Consider the following 18784-nt stretch of genomic DNA (forward strand, 5'->3'; position numbering starts at 1 on the left):
TAACAAAGTCAAAAGTTTAGTTGTTGCGAATGAGTTTTATTAACCATGTGTTATTTCACTGGTCTCCTACTGTTGGCAGCACACGCCATCCACACTGCGTCGACAACTTGTCGTAAAATATACGAACAAAACATAGACACTTTGATCTTTACCGACTCGAAACGGGGAATGAGACAAAATGTCGCAGAAATATATTGGCTTTGTCGCAATTTTGTCGTAAAACATGAATGTTTCTGTTTTGTTTACTTGGTCTGTGTGGATCCGGCATTAAAGATCTATAATTTTTGACTTGTCTTGATATTCCTCTACTCGGTGGTGCTTGGAGTAATAAATAATGTTAAATTCGCTTGCGAAATTTTTAAAATCTCGATAATATGACAACATGGTAGTAGATTATTTTTGAAGAAACGAAAAAAATCGAAAAAATCCCAAATTTAAGGAAAAAAATATATATTGGTGTTGCAAGTTAAAAACATTCGAAAAGATGTGAAAAAGACCTTCAAATGAGGTGGTTCAATTTCTGTTTGACACGGGCTTATATTTGTTTGAGTGTACTAAAAATAAAGAACGGTGAATCACATCATATAAAATTGTGAAACAGTAATAATTGGGACAAGTATTTTTAAATAAATAATATCATCATAGACGGTTTTGCTATAAACGTCACAAATGTCGCAAACTGTTTACTTCAGCATTGACAGCTTGTAAGTGACTCAATACTTTGAGTAGTGAGATTTACTGTAAGTAATTTTAATTTTTTATTTTTCAATTTTGTTAAATATTTAATTTAAAGTAATGGTCCGTGGAAAAGCTACAAATCAAAAACTACGTGAAATTATCATTCGTCAATATAGTACGGAAAAACATTCGAAAAATTTCTGATGATTTAGGTATTCCAAAAACCACGGTCTTTAATATAATAAAAAAATACCGTAAAATCTAAATTATCGTGGACACAAAATGATTGGAATAAGGTCATATTTAGCGATGAGTCTAAATTTGATGTTTGCGTTGGAGATCATCGAAAAGGAATAATACGAAATAAAGCAGAAGCCTTTCATAAACATTGCTTAAAGAGGGTTGTTAAATTTCCTAAGGGGATTATGGTTTGGGGTTGCATGTCAGCAAGAGGTTTGGGCAAATTAAATTTTATAGATGGCACTGTTAACGCCTAAAGATATCAACATATACTTGAGACCTCACTTTTGCCTAGTGCTCAAGAATTGTTTCCAAACGAAGACTATCTTTTCCAACAAGATGGAGCATCGTGCCATTCAGCAAAATCAACTAAAAATTGGTTCGGTAATAATAATATAAAAGTTCTATCCCATCCTGCAAGTAGTCCGGACCTCAATGTGATAGAAACTGTGTGGCATAAAATGAAGCAATATTTAAGAAACCACCCTCAACAAAAAAATTTTGATTTGCGGGCAAAACTGCAGGAAATTTGGGATAATTTTTCTCCTCAAATGTGCCAATCTTTGGTAAATACAATGCCATTAAGAGTTCAGGCAGTTGTTAAGGCGAAAGGTGATGTAACTCCGTATTAAACAAATTTCTTGTGCTGTCCCAATATATAGTTGTCAGCAAATTTGGCTTGATTTTATTGCAAACAAGACCTTGTCCCAACATATAGTTGTTAGGGCTCGTATCATTAGAAAAGTCGTATTTCAAAAATCTGTATTTTTTTGAAAAAGGTAATAGATTTAATTAAGAGGTGACAGAATAAATAAATAACAGCAAAATGTTAATAGAGCTGGTACCAATGTATAAGAACTTGACAACGCTATTTCCGATACGCTTCAGTTCGTCCGCCAAAAAAATGTATGGAAGGAAAGGATATGGAACGGAAGGGAAACGGAACGGATAGTGTGCATTGTCCTATTCATTTACATGATAAATATAATATTTTATGTAAACGGAAGGTAGCTGATACGGAAGGTATAGTGAGAATTGAGAATCAATCTTAACAATCCACAAAGGCAGAAAGGCACTGAAAATCCTCTTTTTCCGGGGGAAAAATTCCGGCAACGTCGCTCTCGGAAAAGTCGCGGTCTCGCGGCTGCGACAAGTGCGTCCGCCGTCCGAAATCTGGCGGTCGGCGTCGGCAGTGCTTTCGCGCCCGTCGCACGGGTTCAATCGTCCGTCGAGCGCGCACGCTGGTGGTTGTTCGTAGATCGTGGCGCCCTCTTGTTACGCGCGAGACATGCCCCTCGCTGCTGCCCCGGCTGGTTCACGCGCCAACTGAACGCAACAAGCTCGCTCGTGCTCGCGCGCGCTCCCTTTGCCGCGGTTTGTACAGTGTGTCGTCGCGAGATCAGCAACAAGTGACTGACTGGATAAGTGTGTGTGTGCGTTTTAATATTGGGCCGGTAAGTTGCCTCATCCACAATTGTGCCCTATAGGTGTCCAAAATCGCTTAAGGATGAAATTTTATTAAAAGAAGTAAAAAAATCGAAATGTTTGGAAAGAAAAAACAGAAAAACTGGACTTTATTTTTATAAGTGACTTTTATGGCTTTAAAATTTAGTGTGTAAATAGGTAAACCCTAAAGAGGATATAATAAGTATATTTTCAATACCTTACGTGCTCTACTACCAATAATACTGTGCTCATTATATGCTACAAAAAGCCAAATTGAACAAGACTCTTTTATAAATTAGCCAAACAAAAATAAACAAATTGTATTAATGTTGTTCCTAAATAAGTAAATCTCAACAATATTTGTTATGTTCAATAATAAAAATGAAAAAAATCACACTTCATTGTTTTGATAGTTTTCAAAAAATGTATTTAATATTTTCGTTCAATCATACAAGTCAAAATGATGCTTTTATGTTTTTTATACACAAAATTCTACAAAATGCATCCATAATCAAACACAATCTGGTTGCAAATAAGAAGCAGATGATAAGTATTTCTTTTTGTCCTAGACTATTTCGAATAAATAAATTAAAAAAGTACCTACATAAAATATTCAATCAAAATAAAACACTAAATCACCACAATACACCAACACACTTTACTTTTCCACAGGACGCGAGTTTCGCTAACCATGTTAGTATCATCAGCAGTTTTAATCATCTGTCGATGCTAACATAGTTAGTTAAACAAGTACTATACTACCAAGAATACTGTGCTGAGTAGATACTAGAAGAATCCAAACTGAATAAGCTCGAAATCTGATGCCTTTAAAGCCATCAAACAAAAGAAAACAAATTGTATTAATGTAATTTTTCTGTATTAATGTTGTTCCTAAATATTTATGCTTAATAAATTACCTTACCATAGTTTTTAAAATATACATACTTCTCTCTGCATCTTCCAATTTTTAAAAGAATATCTCTGTGTTTTCAAGATTTTTGTAGAAATGCTAGTTTAAAAAAAAATTGATCGCCAGTGAGGTCGATATCTAAAATCTCATATCGTAGAGATAATGTCGAAATATGGGAATGTTGATATAAAAGCTGTTTAGAACTGGAATTTTTAGAAAAAATTGTGACAATATTAGATGAATGATTAATATTCCGACTCTTTCCATACCAGTTCAAAGGATATAACATAATAATATTTTTATCAAATAATATTCAGCCACGTATCTTATTTTAAAATGTGAATTTCCATGCCGATGGTACGTATACTTGATTTATAAACAAGGGTACTATTATTCAAGTCTAAAATTTTGGAACTTTAGAAAGAAGAAAAGAAACTGCAGAAACAAATCAGTACCTCTATAAAACAAAAAATTCTTAAACTTATCAAGAAATTTGCAAGATTTTATGAAAAATCTAATAAGTATTAGGTTAAATTTACAAGAAAGAAAATCCAGAAAAGATCCAGTGGTTCTCAAAATTTCAGCAAAAAATCATTTTTTTTTGGAAATTTTCAAAGTAAAATAACTCCGTTATTTTGGACTTATTTGAAAAACGATAAAGAGAAAATATGTTTCTTTTATCGAAATCTACCACCCCTTAAAATATTTGCACTTATTTCTGGGACACCCTGTATATGCTTTTGTGGTAGGTCAGGGATAAGGTTCGTATGCGAAATTTCCCGATGATCATTACGAATTAATTATTTTATTGATCGGTTATTGTAAGGTTTGCATTTTAAATTACCCAAAGAATAATAATTAATCGTGCCTCTGATAAACAAGCTCTAAAAAAGTTCTCTATTTCGTAAAGAATAATACATTTTTTCAAGTCTGCTCGTATTTTAAATTGAAATCATTATTTTGATGGAAAATTATGGTCTGAATTAGTTATTTTGGTTAACAGGAATATTTAAATTTAAATGAATGCCGTGCGATGATATAATTTAAATGAAAAATGTTATTGGCCGTTATAGCGGTAATTAAATATGATTTATATTTTGATATTTCCCGTTTATAAAATTAACTTTATTAAATAAAATATCTATTCATTATTTATCACTATATATTTATTAAAAATTAACAGGGAAAAATAAATCAACCAACAAATAGTATCGTATAAGTATTAAATAGTGGATAAAAATACAAAAAAAACACATACTTTTGATACATAGATTTTTATGGCATTTGTCCAATTACTATATTTATAAGGATAAATCAGCATCTACCCTAATGGGAACCTACCAGGGCTGTTTTCAAGGAATTTTACACTATCGCCATTCGCTTTGGCATTAAAATGTGCGTAAGAGTACTAAATTTCAGGAAAAACGGTTTACCCAATGTTAATACAAATAATAAACAAAATACATATATTATTTTTATTTAGCATTACGAGGGCTGTAACTTCTTCGGGAACCATTTTAGGGCACATGTTCATAGGAACTTTTTGTTTTATTTCTATCTGTAGAATCATCCACCAAAGTTAGATTAATAATTTAAACAGTTAATTTCTGACACCCCCTATAGCTCCTGACCACCTTAAATAAACTACTCGAATGTAATACCACAAGATGTTTCGGGATTACCGAATAATGCTTTTACCTGACACGAAATGCGTTACCCTGCAACACTACGACTCCGCATTGAGTGTCTGGGTCTGGCATTGAGTGTCACTGGCTATCGCATTGAGTGTCAGGCAAAAGTATTAGGTAATCCCGAAACATCGAGTTGCATTCAAAAGATTATACAACGAAATAAAGTACATATTATATCCTTATCCTTCTTTTGCCATTTTGTAATAAGAATTGACGGGATATTTTGTGGAACTGACAGAAATGACTTCTGAATTAATATTTCAAAAAATGACAATTACAATATGGCCACCAAGCGATAACCACTTAAATGATTATCACTTATTAATCACATCCTTCTATATAGGAAAAATATACATAGAGTTGTATCATCAAAACAATTATCGCATATTTTCTAAAAAGAAAATACTAATTTGAAAAGCAAGACACTTTGAATTCCCTGACTTACGATTTTAAATATTATGGATACTGTGAAGGGAAATTCGATACAATAAGCCTACGCGCTAACCTGTAATTTTAGGTCGGCCGACTATTTAGTTTAAAAAAAAACAATACATACTTATGAAGTCGATCGACCGACTATTTGATTACATGTGAGCGCGGTTCTATATGGATATATTGGTTACAAATATGGAACTAAATAGTCGGCCGATTAAAAATTGTCTGTCAGCGCATAGCCTAAACACAGAAAGCTACGTAATGTAATCAAACGTTGGGCCGATCGGTTTCATAAGAACGTATTGTGTTCACTTTTGCAACTAAATAGTCGGCCGACTAAAAATTACATGTCAGTGCATACCCTAATTATCCTAAAAGAACTCACAAGAGAAAGGCAGAAAAATGCATGCTTCATTTAGAAATATGTAATAATTACTTTTATTCAAATATGCGATAATTTCCCCTATCCGCCACCTGGGGTCGCGTTCGATGGGAGTTTGGAGTTCTACACACGGATTTTCCCAAAAACGGACTACGGAAACACGGAATATCTCAAAAACTGCGACTTTGACTGATTTTGATATTATTAAAAATTTTGTTGCAAATATTATTCCTAATCTTAAATTGAAAACCGCGTTTCGCTAGCTACTGTAATTTTGAAGTTATGATTTTTTAAAATTTTTAACCCCCTCCCATACCCCCTTACCAACCCCCCACCCCCACCAAAAACTAATGGCCAGATTCTCAGGCGCTACAGTATTTTTGTGCCAAATTTGGTTAAAATCGGTTTAGCGGTTTTTATCGTGTTAGAGACAGACGGACAGACAGACAGACACCATGAAAATATTTTGTACCTAAGGTAAACTAGCCAATTAATGACCGCTTAAGCAGATACTCCAACTTTATTTCAGTACTGTTTTTTTCTGGAACTGACTAAAATTCAACATATATTTCTTTAGGGTACTTTGAAGTATTGTCTTTCATAAAATCATGCAATTTTGTTATAATTTTGTATTATAACTTAAATATTAACGGATATTCGGAAAAAAGCAGGTTTAACCAATTATTGACCAGTGTAAAGTTGAAGATATCTAATTAGTGACCATACGCATATCCAATTATTGACCGGCCACATTAAATTGATTATGTGAATTATACTTACTTATTGCTATACTTTTGGATATAAAACAACAAAATTTTAATTAAAACTTTATTTTTAAATACCTACATAAATTAATTAATAATCACAAACATATCATACCACTAACTTAGAAAAATATATTTATACCTAAGTACCTACTTTTGTTCAGTACTTTTTCTAAACAAATACGAAAAATCACATAAACTTATTTTTTAAGGTAATTTTATTATGTAATTATGCAGGTACGTCCATAAATTCTTTGGTTTAACTTACTAAATGTAAGTATATATTATAAATTGCACATTAACTATTTATACCTAGGAACTAAGTAGTAAGGAAACTACTTAGTTCGTTGGTAATTTATAATAAATATTAACATTAATCGATAATAATTCATTAATACATATAACAACTAATTAATACAACACTTATTAATGATAAACCATTTGTTTAAATCTGTATGGCACATTTATAAAATTAGCAACAAGTTAAGTACCTTTCGTAAAAGAAATGTTAAATTTTGTCTTTATTCGTATGAACAAAATGTATTATTTCAAAAAATACTTTATCAAAAATTGTTACTACATGTTTCTCAACAAAGTCTAACAAATTTGAATTAATAATTATACTAAACTGTCTATATCCTTGACACTATAAATACCTCTCTTGTTTATCATTTTTGGTTCTGTTATATCAATTGTTTTTGTTTGTGTATAAAAACATGTATAGTTGTTTTATATTTGTATTTGTATGATTTTCTGTCAAAAATTGTTGTTTTCTGTATATATATTTATCGACGATCCTATAATCTAAGTACCATGTATTTATATTAAAAGGAATTAATAAACTAAACTAAACTATTCGTTATAGTGTCTGCTTCTTTATACCATAATATATCTTCGGGATATGGCCATTTCCAGTTTAACCCACTTGGTGTCATTGCTGTCACTTTATATTCAATTTCAGAATTTTGATTTCTAGTATCTAAAATCTTGCCAGGAAAATATTTTTGTTCATACCTGACAATACAGAAATTGCCGACAAATTTTTTTATTAATTTTTTTCTCAAATTATTGGATAAGGGTGTTTCAGTTTGGTTTATCTCAGGTACTGCGTTCTTATTCAATTTACTTTCTTTTTATTTAAACGTACCTGTTTTCGAATATTTTTTCTTCTACTTGTTTACTCCTAATCTCTTCTTTTCTTTTATGATATTGTTGCCATTCTTCCGATGATGCGACTGCTGGTACTTTTCTTTTTTTCTTTTTTTTCGTTTCTATATTTTCTTTTGAATCAGGCCAAAAAAAGTGCCCTTTTAAAGGGAGTGGGAATAGAGTCGGGAGTTGTCGTAGAAATTTTATTAGGTTGCTCTCCAATTGTGGTATTTTCTATTGAACTTAATGCAGATACGTTGTTTTGTTTTTGGACATTTGGGGATGGTGTTGACTCTAATTGTAATATATTAGTATTAGAATTATTTGGTTCTAGAATTTCTATAACAATACTGTTTTCTTCTTTTGGTGGAACAGCAACACGATTGGGTTCTTTTATTGAATCAGTATCTAAAATTTCATATTCTTGATTTATATCAAATGGGATAACCAAACTGTCTCCGTCTAAAATAATTCTATCAATATTAGACATATCTGCATTCTCTTCCAGCACTTCTGTAATAATATTATCTATGCTCTTTGATGGTGAAGAATTTGCAATTGGTAAAATGTCTTGGTTTATTTCCATATCGATTTCCTCATTTTGCTGACTTTCGTCATGTTCATTATATTTATTTTTCTCTGCCTTTAAAAACTTCCAGTATTCATATAATCCCGTGTTTCTGGTATCACCCTTCCAAACGGCTCCAGTATTTTTAAATATTTCAATTTTATCGGGAAGATCCATTTCCATCCTTTTTAAAACAGTATTTATAGTGTAGCAATTGTTATATTGTTTTTTAATAGTACTTTGGCAAGCTTCAGAAATTTCTATGTCATTTTTGAAATATTTGGAAAAATTTATATTATCCACTTCAAAAGGAAATAATCCTGTAGCTCTAAATCCATTTGAAATTATTTTTGTTTTATTTTCCATTTCGTCTATCGATTTTTTGAAGCAGCGGCGCAAAATCTTCTCTGGATATTTTAGCTCCATTGTTCTCTAAACGCCATGTGTGTACGACCGTTTTCCAAGACATTTTTAATGGCCTGAAAAATGCAACATCTAGTGGCTGAATTATATGAGTCGCATTAGGATACAGAGCGACCAAAATAATTTTCTTTTCAGAACAGAATTTACTAAGAGTTAGAGTAAGATGAGAAGAGTGTCCATCAACAAATAAAAGCACGGGAAACGAAATATTATTTTCCGTCAGCCATTTGTAGAATACATTGGCAATGTATTCAAAAAAGGTTTCACCTGTCATCCAACCATTGTCACTACGACCAAGACCCCAATGTTTAGGTGCTTGATTACTTATTTTTGGTGGTATACGTTTGTATGGAAAAACCACCATCGGTGGTGGCAAATCTCCAGCGGCATTGCACATAATGAGCGTTGTCAAACATTCCTTGTCATCATTACTAGAAAAAGAATAAACTGCTTTTTCCCCCTTTCTAGCCAGCACACGATTTCCCTTCGGGCTCAAAAAAAAGCGGACTCGTCACAGTTGTACACCCGTTTTGGGTCCTCTAACACATTCTCCAAATTATTATTTTTTAAATATGTATATACTTCGGCATGCCAATTCCTTAAACTGTTTTCATTTAGTGTCGATCTAGGCTTGGATAAATTTTGGGCTACTCTAACTGCTATTTCGGGATGTCTCTTCTCAAAAAGCTGATGCCATTTTATTGTTGGACGACCGCTTGGAAACGGATTTTCTTTCTTCATATATTTAAAAAGTAATTCTATGCTATCTGCCAATTGATTCCGGGTAGCAGGAAAGCCTCTATTACTGACGAAGATTAACCATTTTACAAGCATATCTTCTTCATCACTTGACAGTAATGTGGGTGGCCCTGGTTTGCCTGTCATGGGAATTTTGCCAGAATTTTTATATATCAGTGTGGTTTTTGGTATATTGAAAGCTTTACTGGCATTTCCATAGGACATGCCGTTTCCACGGCAAGTAGAGCGTTATCAAGCATCTGCCTGGTGTATAATTTCCGTTTTTTATTTTGTGGGGCATTCTGAAAAAATGTAAAGTACTTAATACTTAGTACCGCATTTTTTCCTTAAAGGAATTACAAATGCTAAATTGCTAGTAAAATGGCGTATATTTTATATAAAATTAAAAATACGTGTTTAACGTCCAATTAACAAGTAACTAACAAGGCTATTTAATCCAGACACTTAGTTAGAGTGAACAAAAATTCTGTTTTACCGCAAAACTAAATAATGACCTATATAGTGCCCTATTTGTGACCACACTATTAATATTAAAAATAATACTATACTTTAACATATTACGCTGAAAATCATTTGGTCAAAATAAAATGTAATGAATCGTTTTATTAGTTTCATGGTTTTGAGGTAAATAATTTGCTATTAAAATACTGAAAATAGCAATCTCCATGCAGTTGTGTCTGTGAATCAATTATTGACCGACCGGTCAATAGGTAAAATCCTTTAGATCCAATTACTGACCAAAGGAAAGCTAAATAATGACCGATGCTTAATCCTAATAGTGACCGCATATTTGTTTAAAAATACTAATTATGGTCAAAATATTATCATGGTCATTATTTGGCCTACGATAATAGTTTAGTGTATTATTAGTTTATTTTTCAATAAAAAAAATGTCTCAGTATTAAAATAGATAAAATAAAAGGAATTATAATTAGTAATGCAATAAACCAATTATTGACCGGTCGGTCAATAATTAGATTTTCTGTGGTTAAACGCACCCAAATATTGACCGATAATTATTTTACATAAATGTTATAAAATATTTAATTTAAAGTATGCAATTGTCAAAAATATACCTTTATTAATGTCTAGAAACTCAAATATTGAAGTAATATGCTTACCTTAATTGTATTCGCCTCGAACAAACAAAGCACGCTGTTAACACCCTCGACACCTAATAACGACTAAACGGGCTGATCTCCCGCGCCCCTACGCTTTAAATAAATTGGCGGCTGATTTAAAAAAGTAAATATCAAAATTATGTGAAAAACATTAACCTTAAATATGTCTAAATGAAATGGAGGCGTTGAATTGTTTATAAATGTTTTAAAATTCTTATTTAAGAAGTATATAGACAAAATCGGTCAACAATTGGCGATCGGTCACTAATTGGCTACTTACCTTAGGTCATTTATGTCCCAAATAACTTATTTTGCGTGAAATTAAAAAAAAAAATTTGCCGATCTTAATAGCCTACTATACCTGTTGGTATGGTCGACTAAAAAATGATTTTTTGCTAAAATGCTGAGAACCACAGGATCTTTCTGGGTTTTGTTTTTTTGTGAATTTAATCTACTACTTATGTATGTTGCCATATTATCAAGAAATTATGATTTTTTACTGAAAACTAAAAAAATTCCAAAATTTTTTTAAAAAAAATTTGGTTGCCTATCTATTTTTAAAAAAAAAAGATTTTTTAAAAAAAAATTTTTTGCGAAAAAAATCTCATATTCGTGTTTCAGGGGTCGAAATATACTACCCCTAAAAATATTTGCACTTAATTAAGACTTACCTTGTATAGAAGCATCTAAATGCAATATACATCCTCACAATTACAACCTCAGAATGTATTCCTCTAAATAACAGTTTCATGTTGAGCAAATTGACTTTATGACTTCGCCAAAATCATTTCCAGCGCTTAATTGTTTGTTATTTGGGTGTTTAGCAGTTGCGTGTGACTCATTAAAAAGCCAACAAACTTTTTTGCAGTAGGAAAATTTTAGCGGCGGGCGTTAATTCGCAGAGGCCGATACACTTTCTTTCGTTTACACTTTTCGCTTTTTTCTACGATATTTCAACTGGTTTCTATTTAACTTTTAGCACAGAGAAATAAGTAAATCTAGAGGTGCCCTGAAATAATTGTTAATATAATGATAAACATATTTCCTTGAGTCAAAAGTATACTCTTGTTCCAAGACCTTATTACCTGCATATAGGTTTAAATATTTTGCTTCGGAGCGTTCGAGTGAAACAAGGTATTGATAGGCCTTATATTTATAGAAACATTCGCCAATATATACAAAGAAGCCAAAGCAAGAGTAACAATATATAAATTAACCCCAGCTACGCTTTTTAGAGCACTAGATTAAACCAACATAAGTCGATGTTATTGGTTAGGACGCCTCTATATTTACTAATTTCTTTGTGGTATTTACCTAATCATTTCACAAATTTTTACGACTATGTTTCTGTTGTTGTTCAAGGCCAGGCAATTGCGGCCATGATCATCTCCAAGGATCTATTTCTTCTCGGAGACCAAGATTATTTGCGCCTGCCCAACAAAGACGAGAAGAGGCCTCAGGGGCCCAATATGGGCCGTCCAAACACTGCTCCTAATCACAGGTGAGTTCTTAGTATATTTAGATGTCCAAATATTTTATAGATCTTTTGGTAAAAGCCAGAACTTTTGTGTTATGTTTGGGGAATATGTCCTTCTTGAATTTACATGAATTATCTCTAATATATCATGAATCAAACATTTTCAAATGTTCTGTTAGACAATAATGAACATTTAAAACACACATGAATAGAATCGTGCAAATAATGTGGCGTGGCATTGAATGTCAAATGTTGAATACCAAATTGGTATTCAACATTCTATCGAGGCATAGATATGCATTCGCAGTGAATATAGTGCGATACGAATGTGTTCAGCGCGAATGAATGCTTTCGATCTTCTGTACGAACCTCCAATGATTGGAAACTTTGCTATTTAAACGTATTCATAATAATGCAGGAAGTATTAATAACTCGAATGGTTGAAATATATTGCGAATGGTATTCAGATTAACTTAAATCATCATATCTTCAGATCCAGATTCAATGAGTTCTATCAGTGAAATTGATTGAACACGAATTCTTATACTTGAAGCAGTTTAAACGGACTCTTCTAGTATAGACTTTAGCTGTCGTGGATAACTGAGAGTATCATGTTATTTACTGTCTGAAATCTCTAGAATTGTTATTGACTTTGTTATTTCTCAGTAATTTTAACAGGTTTTTATGATACCACTGACTCTACTCAATTTCACTTGCAAGGTTCCTATGTTAGAAAGATATTTTGTTTTTAAACTAAATTTATAAATAATTATGTAAAAATAAAAAATGAAAAGTTGAAAACAAAATTAGAAAACAATCAATTAAATCTAAAACAACTAGAACAAAACCTAAACAAAGTCAAAAGTTTCCGCTGTATAATCTGTATAATTGGCTTTTTTAGTTTATTTAATTATTTTTAAATGAACATTTTTTGGCAAAATTTTTTATATCCTTTTTGGCAAATTTCCTTTAGGCAAGTTTTTATTATCGAATATTCATTAAACAGATTATCAATATCTACTTCATTTAATTTTAAAATTTCTAAGGTTTTAATTAATTCGTTGAAAAGAAGTGTTTTCAAATTCAAGAAATTAATAAACATGTATTTTTAATAATAATTTTTACAATATTATTGTTTAATAAAAAATATGGCTATTAAAAAAATAAAAATCGGGACTTTGCGTGGGGACACGGGACTTTTGGATCAAAATCGGGACTGTCCCGACAAAATCGGGATGGGTGGCAACCCTGGTGTGTAGTCCTCTTTAACATCTATTATCAATTTTGTTGTAGTATCATATCTTAACGCTTCAATCTAACGAAAACCTTTAAATAGAAAGGACAACTAGAAATATTTATTCATTTATTGTTCGTTATTTTTGTGCGAGCGGAGTGAAACCCAGCTGCCATCTATTTATCAAAAAGAGAAACCCGCGTGACAATTAGCTGCGTTTAAGACACGATCCGCTTACTTTCGTTTCTGTCACTAACTACTGCCACTGACGGACACAACTCCGAAGCCAAATAGTACGTAATTTGTTGGTAAATAATCGAGTAGATGGTGATTCCCGTAATTGATTACGTTAGAAAGCTTTTATCTGAGATTTCCGAATTAATCACGACGGTGTAGTACCAGGAAGTGTAGGAGATTGGGTGGTACTTGTCATTAGAGTAATTGGTGAAAAGCACACACAAAGTTGTCCGTTGGTGAAAAATTACTTTCTTGTTTACTAGTCTAAATAAGTCTAAATTTATACTTGAAATTGATTACCTTGCCTACTTAACTTAATAAGTATTTTGGGGGATTTAATAAACCTAAAAGTCAATTTTTAAGGTGCAAGTACGGCATTCTGTACATGGATTTATTTTTTGACCCCCCCAAATGTAACAATGTAACACATGTAGTCTTCCAGGTTCTTAAGTTCCGCTTTAAGAGTTCATTTCACTAGTCCGAAAAAGTAGCAAAATAAGCGTTCGGAATTTAACGTTTTATGTAAAACTGGCTAGGTATTTTTACACAAATGAAGAAGGAAATTAAAGATAAAGGATTATACTATATCCGTATTGTAGCACATTTTTAGACAACTTCTTTATTTTTAAGATTTTGATGGTCAAACATCAACAAAATATTCCTTATGTTTGGACTAAATTTTCTCGAAAATAAAGATAATTTAGAATTCCGTTAGAAGACGGAAATAGATTGAAGTTTTGTGATTACAGTAATATATTAAGGGCTGGCAAAGGTTAGTCTTGGGTCGAGATTTCCGTATGTAAGAAGAGTACAATGCGTTTATAATGTACTGAACAAAGAGAGGACAGTAAACACGTTGCCAAACGTATGAAATAAACCGAGAAACTGTGCACATCGCTAAGAGACGTGGAAGGGGATATAGCAGATTTGTCGCAGTTGACCGGTCGACCCAATCACCTCTGTCAGTACTTAAAGTTCTAGGGAAAGGTGTACGTCATGCGTTCAGCTTCACGATTTAATTACGTCTCGTGATACTTGATTGGTTTATTTATTAACGAGTCGTTGTAATTTTCCCTATAGCTTGAATTTTTTTAAGGTCAAGCTAGAAACACTTTCATTTTTGGTAAAAATAAGTGGAATTGAGTGGGTGTTCGATAGTGGTCGCGCTATTAGAACTCCGAATTCAAAAATCGATATCTCGAAATCTATTAGAAATAATAGATTGCAGTTTTTTCAAGAACTTTGTTAATATTTCTGCTGTATTTTCTTTGTAGACAGTATGTGAAAATCTTTATCAGTAAAAAAATTACACGATTGCTGAAAATTGCTATGCTCTAAAAGTAAATGGATGGATTGTTTACAATTTTTGAATGGACAAATCAACCTTATCCAATTTTTTTTATGTAAACATATTGTAAAATATCCGTTTTTGAAAATAAAAAAAAAGTTTCAATATCTAAAGTGGTTCTTGAGTTATGGCCTGTTATGTGTTAAAGTTGAGATTTTAAATTATCGCGATTACTGACGTTTTCTCGTTATAAAAAAATGACACCCTAACGATATCCTTATAATTCCATTTCAGATGCTCAGAAACATTACAAACCTAATGATTTCATCTAGTTATCTCTTGAAAAAAAAAGTCTTTTAAAAATAAGCGGTTTGCGATCGTGATTTTACTTTACTTGATAGGGGAAAGGCGTATCGGCAACGTCGCAACAGCACACCGTCGCGCGTCGCGTCGGTCGGTCGCATTTCTCTCACGCCGACTTAATAAGATCTCTATGCGATTTACTTCCACACATGTAAATGCCGACCCAAAAGTAACAGTTGCCAGCACGGTATAATTTATATGGTTTTGTAACAAATTGCTCGCTATTTTATAGTAAATGCTGAAGCTGTGCAAACCTTAATTAAGCCTTAATTAAAGCACGTGTCTTTGGAATTTCGGGTGTAGCTTAACACGACAGGATCGGGCTAAGCCGTAGGCAAATCTCTAAAATATAATATATATTTCCTTCGTTCACATACCCGCTGTACCCGACCCGAAAGTACAGCGTAAAGACTCTTAACTTGGTTTCCACGGTTCACACGGGAAGCAGAACGGTTCTGGCTCATTTAGTTGGTGTTCGCTCCTTTTCTAGCTAGATAGTTTGTTTTTGACTTTTTGCATAGTGAAAGCTGTTATTATTAATAAGATTTTCAGGGTATTTTTAAAATAAATAAATCCTTATTATGGCTTTCGATATATCAGATAAGGAAAATTACTTCTAATCTTTTTCAGAATATAATTCGTCGTGGCAATATATCTTTTATAAGCGCGACAGGACTTAATTTGGGTTATAACAACTGCAATTAAGATTTTAATTATTTTTTTTTGCAGGCTTTAAAATATCAAGGAGAGCGGCGTGATCGCTTCGCATCAATAAATTTTAATTAAATAACTGTTAAATTTTGCGTTAGTGGCACAGTATTTGTCAATGTTGATACATCTAGTTGATTTTATTTTTATTTGAAGCATTTTAAATCTGGAGAATCTGAAAATTAAGGCCCAAACCATGTATGCAGGGTGCTACAAATTCGAGGTACGAGCATTGGTATCTCGGAAATCGTAATAGATACCAAGATGGTTAAATTGAGGCAAAGTTACTCCTTGGGATGTTCACCAAGATTCCATCAAAAAACTTTTAAACATTTCAAGGATTGCTGAGTTTTTTGGAAAAAACGGATTTTTTTGAAAATCATCTTTATTTTTTCGTGTCGTTAATTTTTAGAAAATGAAAGAACTAATTGCACATTCTGATAGCCACTTTATTAGGCCTATCTGGTGGTATTTTTAGATTTCCAAATTAGCTGATAGTTTGTGAGATACAGAAGCCGACTTAACTTTTTTAAATACGGACCTGCATTTTTTATTTCAGTTTTTGAAAGAACTCGGTTTCCTGAGTATACAATGATATGCCACACTTTATACTTTTTTTGTTTCGGACATTTGAACACAATTTATTTAAAATAATTTCAAGTCCGGATTTTTTTTTTAAATATTTAATCTATTGATCGTTACAATATTGATAAGCCTTCAAACTTAACAATGACGTAGGGTAAAATATTGAATACGGAAAATAAAATGCAATAAAAATTAAGAAAATCCAAACAAAACTAAATTAATATTTTTCAACATTTACAAAAGTATAAAGTACAAAATGCATTATTTTTAATACAAATATTGATATGTTATGAGTTAAACATAAAAAATTCAATAAAAACATATTTGCATTGTGCAGCAATTGCACATATCTATTTTTAAATGGATTTATCTGCAACATGTTTAAATTGATAATGGAGGATAAGAGTAACGTCACTGATTTTGCAATTATCGCTTTTTTAATTTTTTGAATCATTGTTTTAATATTCTGGAATATTTTTTTTGTTTTTATTGTTCTTGAGTTTTAGAAGTAGGGTTGAGGGGAAAACTTGATAAGGCCAATTTCTTGGCTCCCTGGACCCTTCATATAGGCTACACATGCATTAGTATTTTCATTGTCTTCATTTTTCTAGTTTTGTTGACGTAAATACTTATTGCTACAATTTAATGATAGAGCATATTAGAAAAGAAGAAGATATCAAATGGCCCACAGAAGTTATCAAATTTATACAGTTTTATATTAAGCGTCAACCTGTCCAAATACCTATATCGTCTAACGTCGTTTAGCTTTAGTATTTTGATGTAACTGTGCTGTTGCCCTTGGATAACTGAGTCACAACAGAATTTATTGGTACTGACCTTAGTTATACGATATCTTCTTTGAAAGTGTCTACTTTCAGAACAGTATTCTTGCCATTGACCAATAATAAGGCCAGTATATTATGTTATATAGTTTAGCTGTAACAGATACAACGCGGAAGAGATTGGTGTCACTTTAGAACACTCTGATACCTGTAGACGAGTAAATTGATACAAATCAATCAAAGATTGTATTTCCTGAAACGCAAGCACCCAAACTGCGGTTAAAGTTAAAGAAATAAGTTAAAAAAAGGTACAACTGATATCTTTCAGCCATTCACCTCGTGCAAGACTACCTATTAAATCATCTTTACTCTTACTCAGCAAGGTCTCACAATATCGCGTGAAAGGGCATACCTATTAAAATCCAGAGATATGACATACATACACCATACACCACTTGATAGGTATTCTATTTCTTCATATATTTAATCAAACTGTAATTTTGATATATCTGACCTATAATTATTAAAAACTGTGGAATCTTCTTATGTTACTGTTGGTCTGTAGGTGATTATTTGGCTTTACTCGTATAAGGTTTTGCAGAATTGTTTACCATAGAAGATAGAAGAAATCACCTACCAATGAAGTGAGAATTTTTTTGTCAGTCTTGTCGTACGTAAAATTTTAGCAAAAAATCATTTTTTTTGGAAATTTTCAAGGTAAAATAACTCCGTTATTTTGGACTTATTTGAAAATGGCTAAAGAGAAAATATGTTTCTTTTATCGAGATCTACCACCCTTTAAAATACTTGCACTTATTTTTGGGACACTCTGTATGGTAATCACCCTGTATTCTATACAGGGTGGGTCTTAAATAAGTGCAAATATTTTCAGGGCTGGCAAATCTCGAGAAAAGAAACATATTTTCTCTTTACCGTGTTTCTTCTTCAGAATAACCGAGTTATCCTTAAATTAATTGAACCGCTTAAATTTTGAGAACCACTGGATGTTTTCTGGTTTTTTTTTTCTTGTAAATAATCTACTACCTACGTTGTTATATTATCAAGAAATTATGTTTTTCAACTAAAAACTAAAAAAAATTGCAAAAATCTTTTCATAAAATTCCAAATTTTCAATTTTTTTTTCACGAAAAAAACTTCATAGATCTCGGGTCATAATATACTACCCCTAAAATATTTGCACTTATTTAACTCACCCTGTATATATTCTATGCATGACTAGATGCGCTTGCAGTGTTGTTTTCAATTCAGTTGTCTATGGCAGTAATAATTTAAAATTGCAAAATTGACGGTAAATACAATAATAGAAGATTAAAATTAATAGTAGAAACTAAAGTAGAAAATTAAAACCATAATAAATTATAACGTAAGGACGTATAGCAAATATCGATATATTCTATCGATAATCTCACCATTATTTTGTGATATTTCGATATTAAAATTTAAAAAATCCAAATTTTGAACCTTGTATATCGATGTTTTTTTTTTCATGGACATCTCTATTATGACGTCGAAAGTACCGCAAA

At 31.9% G+C, this 18784-nt stretch overlaps 2 protein-coding genes across 4 annotated transcripts in view; one reads left to right on the plus strand and one right to left on the minus strand.

Annotated features, from left to right (window-relative positions):
• The window catches only part of LOC115884201 (ABC transporter G family member 14), a 268509-nt gene that overhangs the window by 5102 nt on the left and 244623 nt on the right, over positions 1-18784 (plus strand). For 2 of the 3 annotated variants that reach the window (XM_030902696.1, XM_030902698.1), the window contains exons 1-2: positions 2112-2372; positions 11929-12067. In XM_030902696.1, the coding sequence (XP_030758556.1) occupies positions 11946-12067 (122 nt within the window). In that variant the 5' untranslated portion in view covers positions 2112-2372; positions 11929-11945. Of the gene's footprint in view, positions 1-2111; positions 2373-11928; positions 12068-18784 lie in introns of those variants that run through there. The other variant, XM_030902697.1, reaches the window with a different exon arrangement.
• LOC115884228 lies at positions 8619-9083 on the minus strand. Its single transcript, XM_030902737.1, has one exon. It carries the CDS (start codon positions 9081-9083, stop codon positions 8619-8621), a length of 465 nt encoding a protein of 154 aa, XP_030758597.1.

Source organism: Sitophilus oryzae, unplaced genomic scaffold, assembly GCF_002938485.1.
Source record: "Sitophilus oryzae breed Bouriz unplaced genomic scaffold, Soryzae_2.0 scaffold_213_pilon_pilon, whole genome shotgun sequence".
NCBI lineage: Eukaryota > Metazoa > Arthropoda > Insecta > Coleoptera > Curculionidae > Sitophilus > Sitophilus oryzae.

Coding starts and splice junctions, on each gene's coding strand:
- LOC115884228 (XM_030902737.1), bottom strand. CDS start 9,083: ATGTGCAATGCCGCTGGAGATTTGCCACCACCGATGGTGGTTTTTCCA.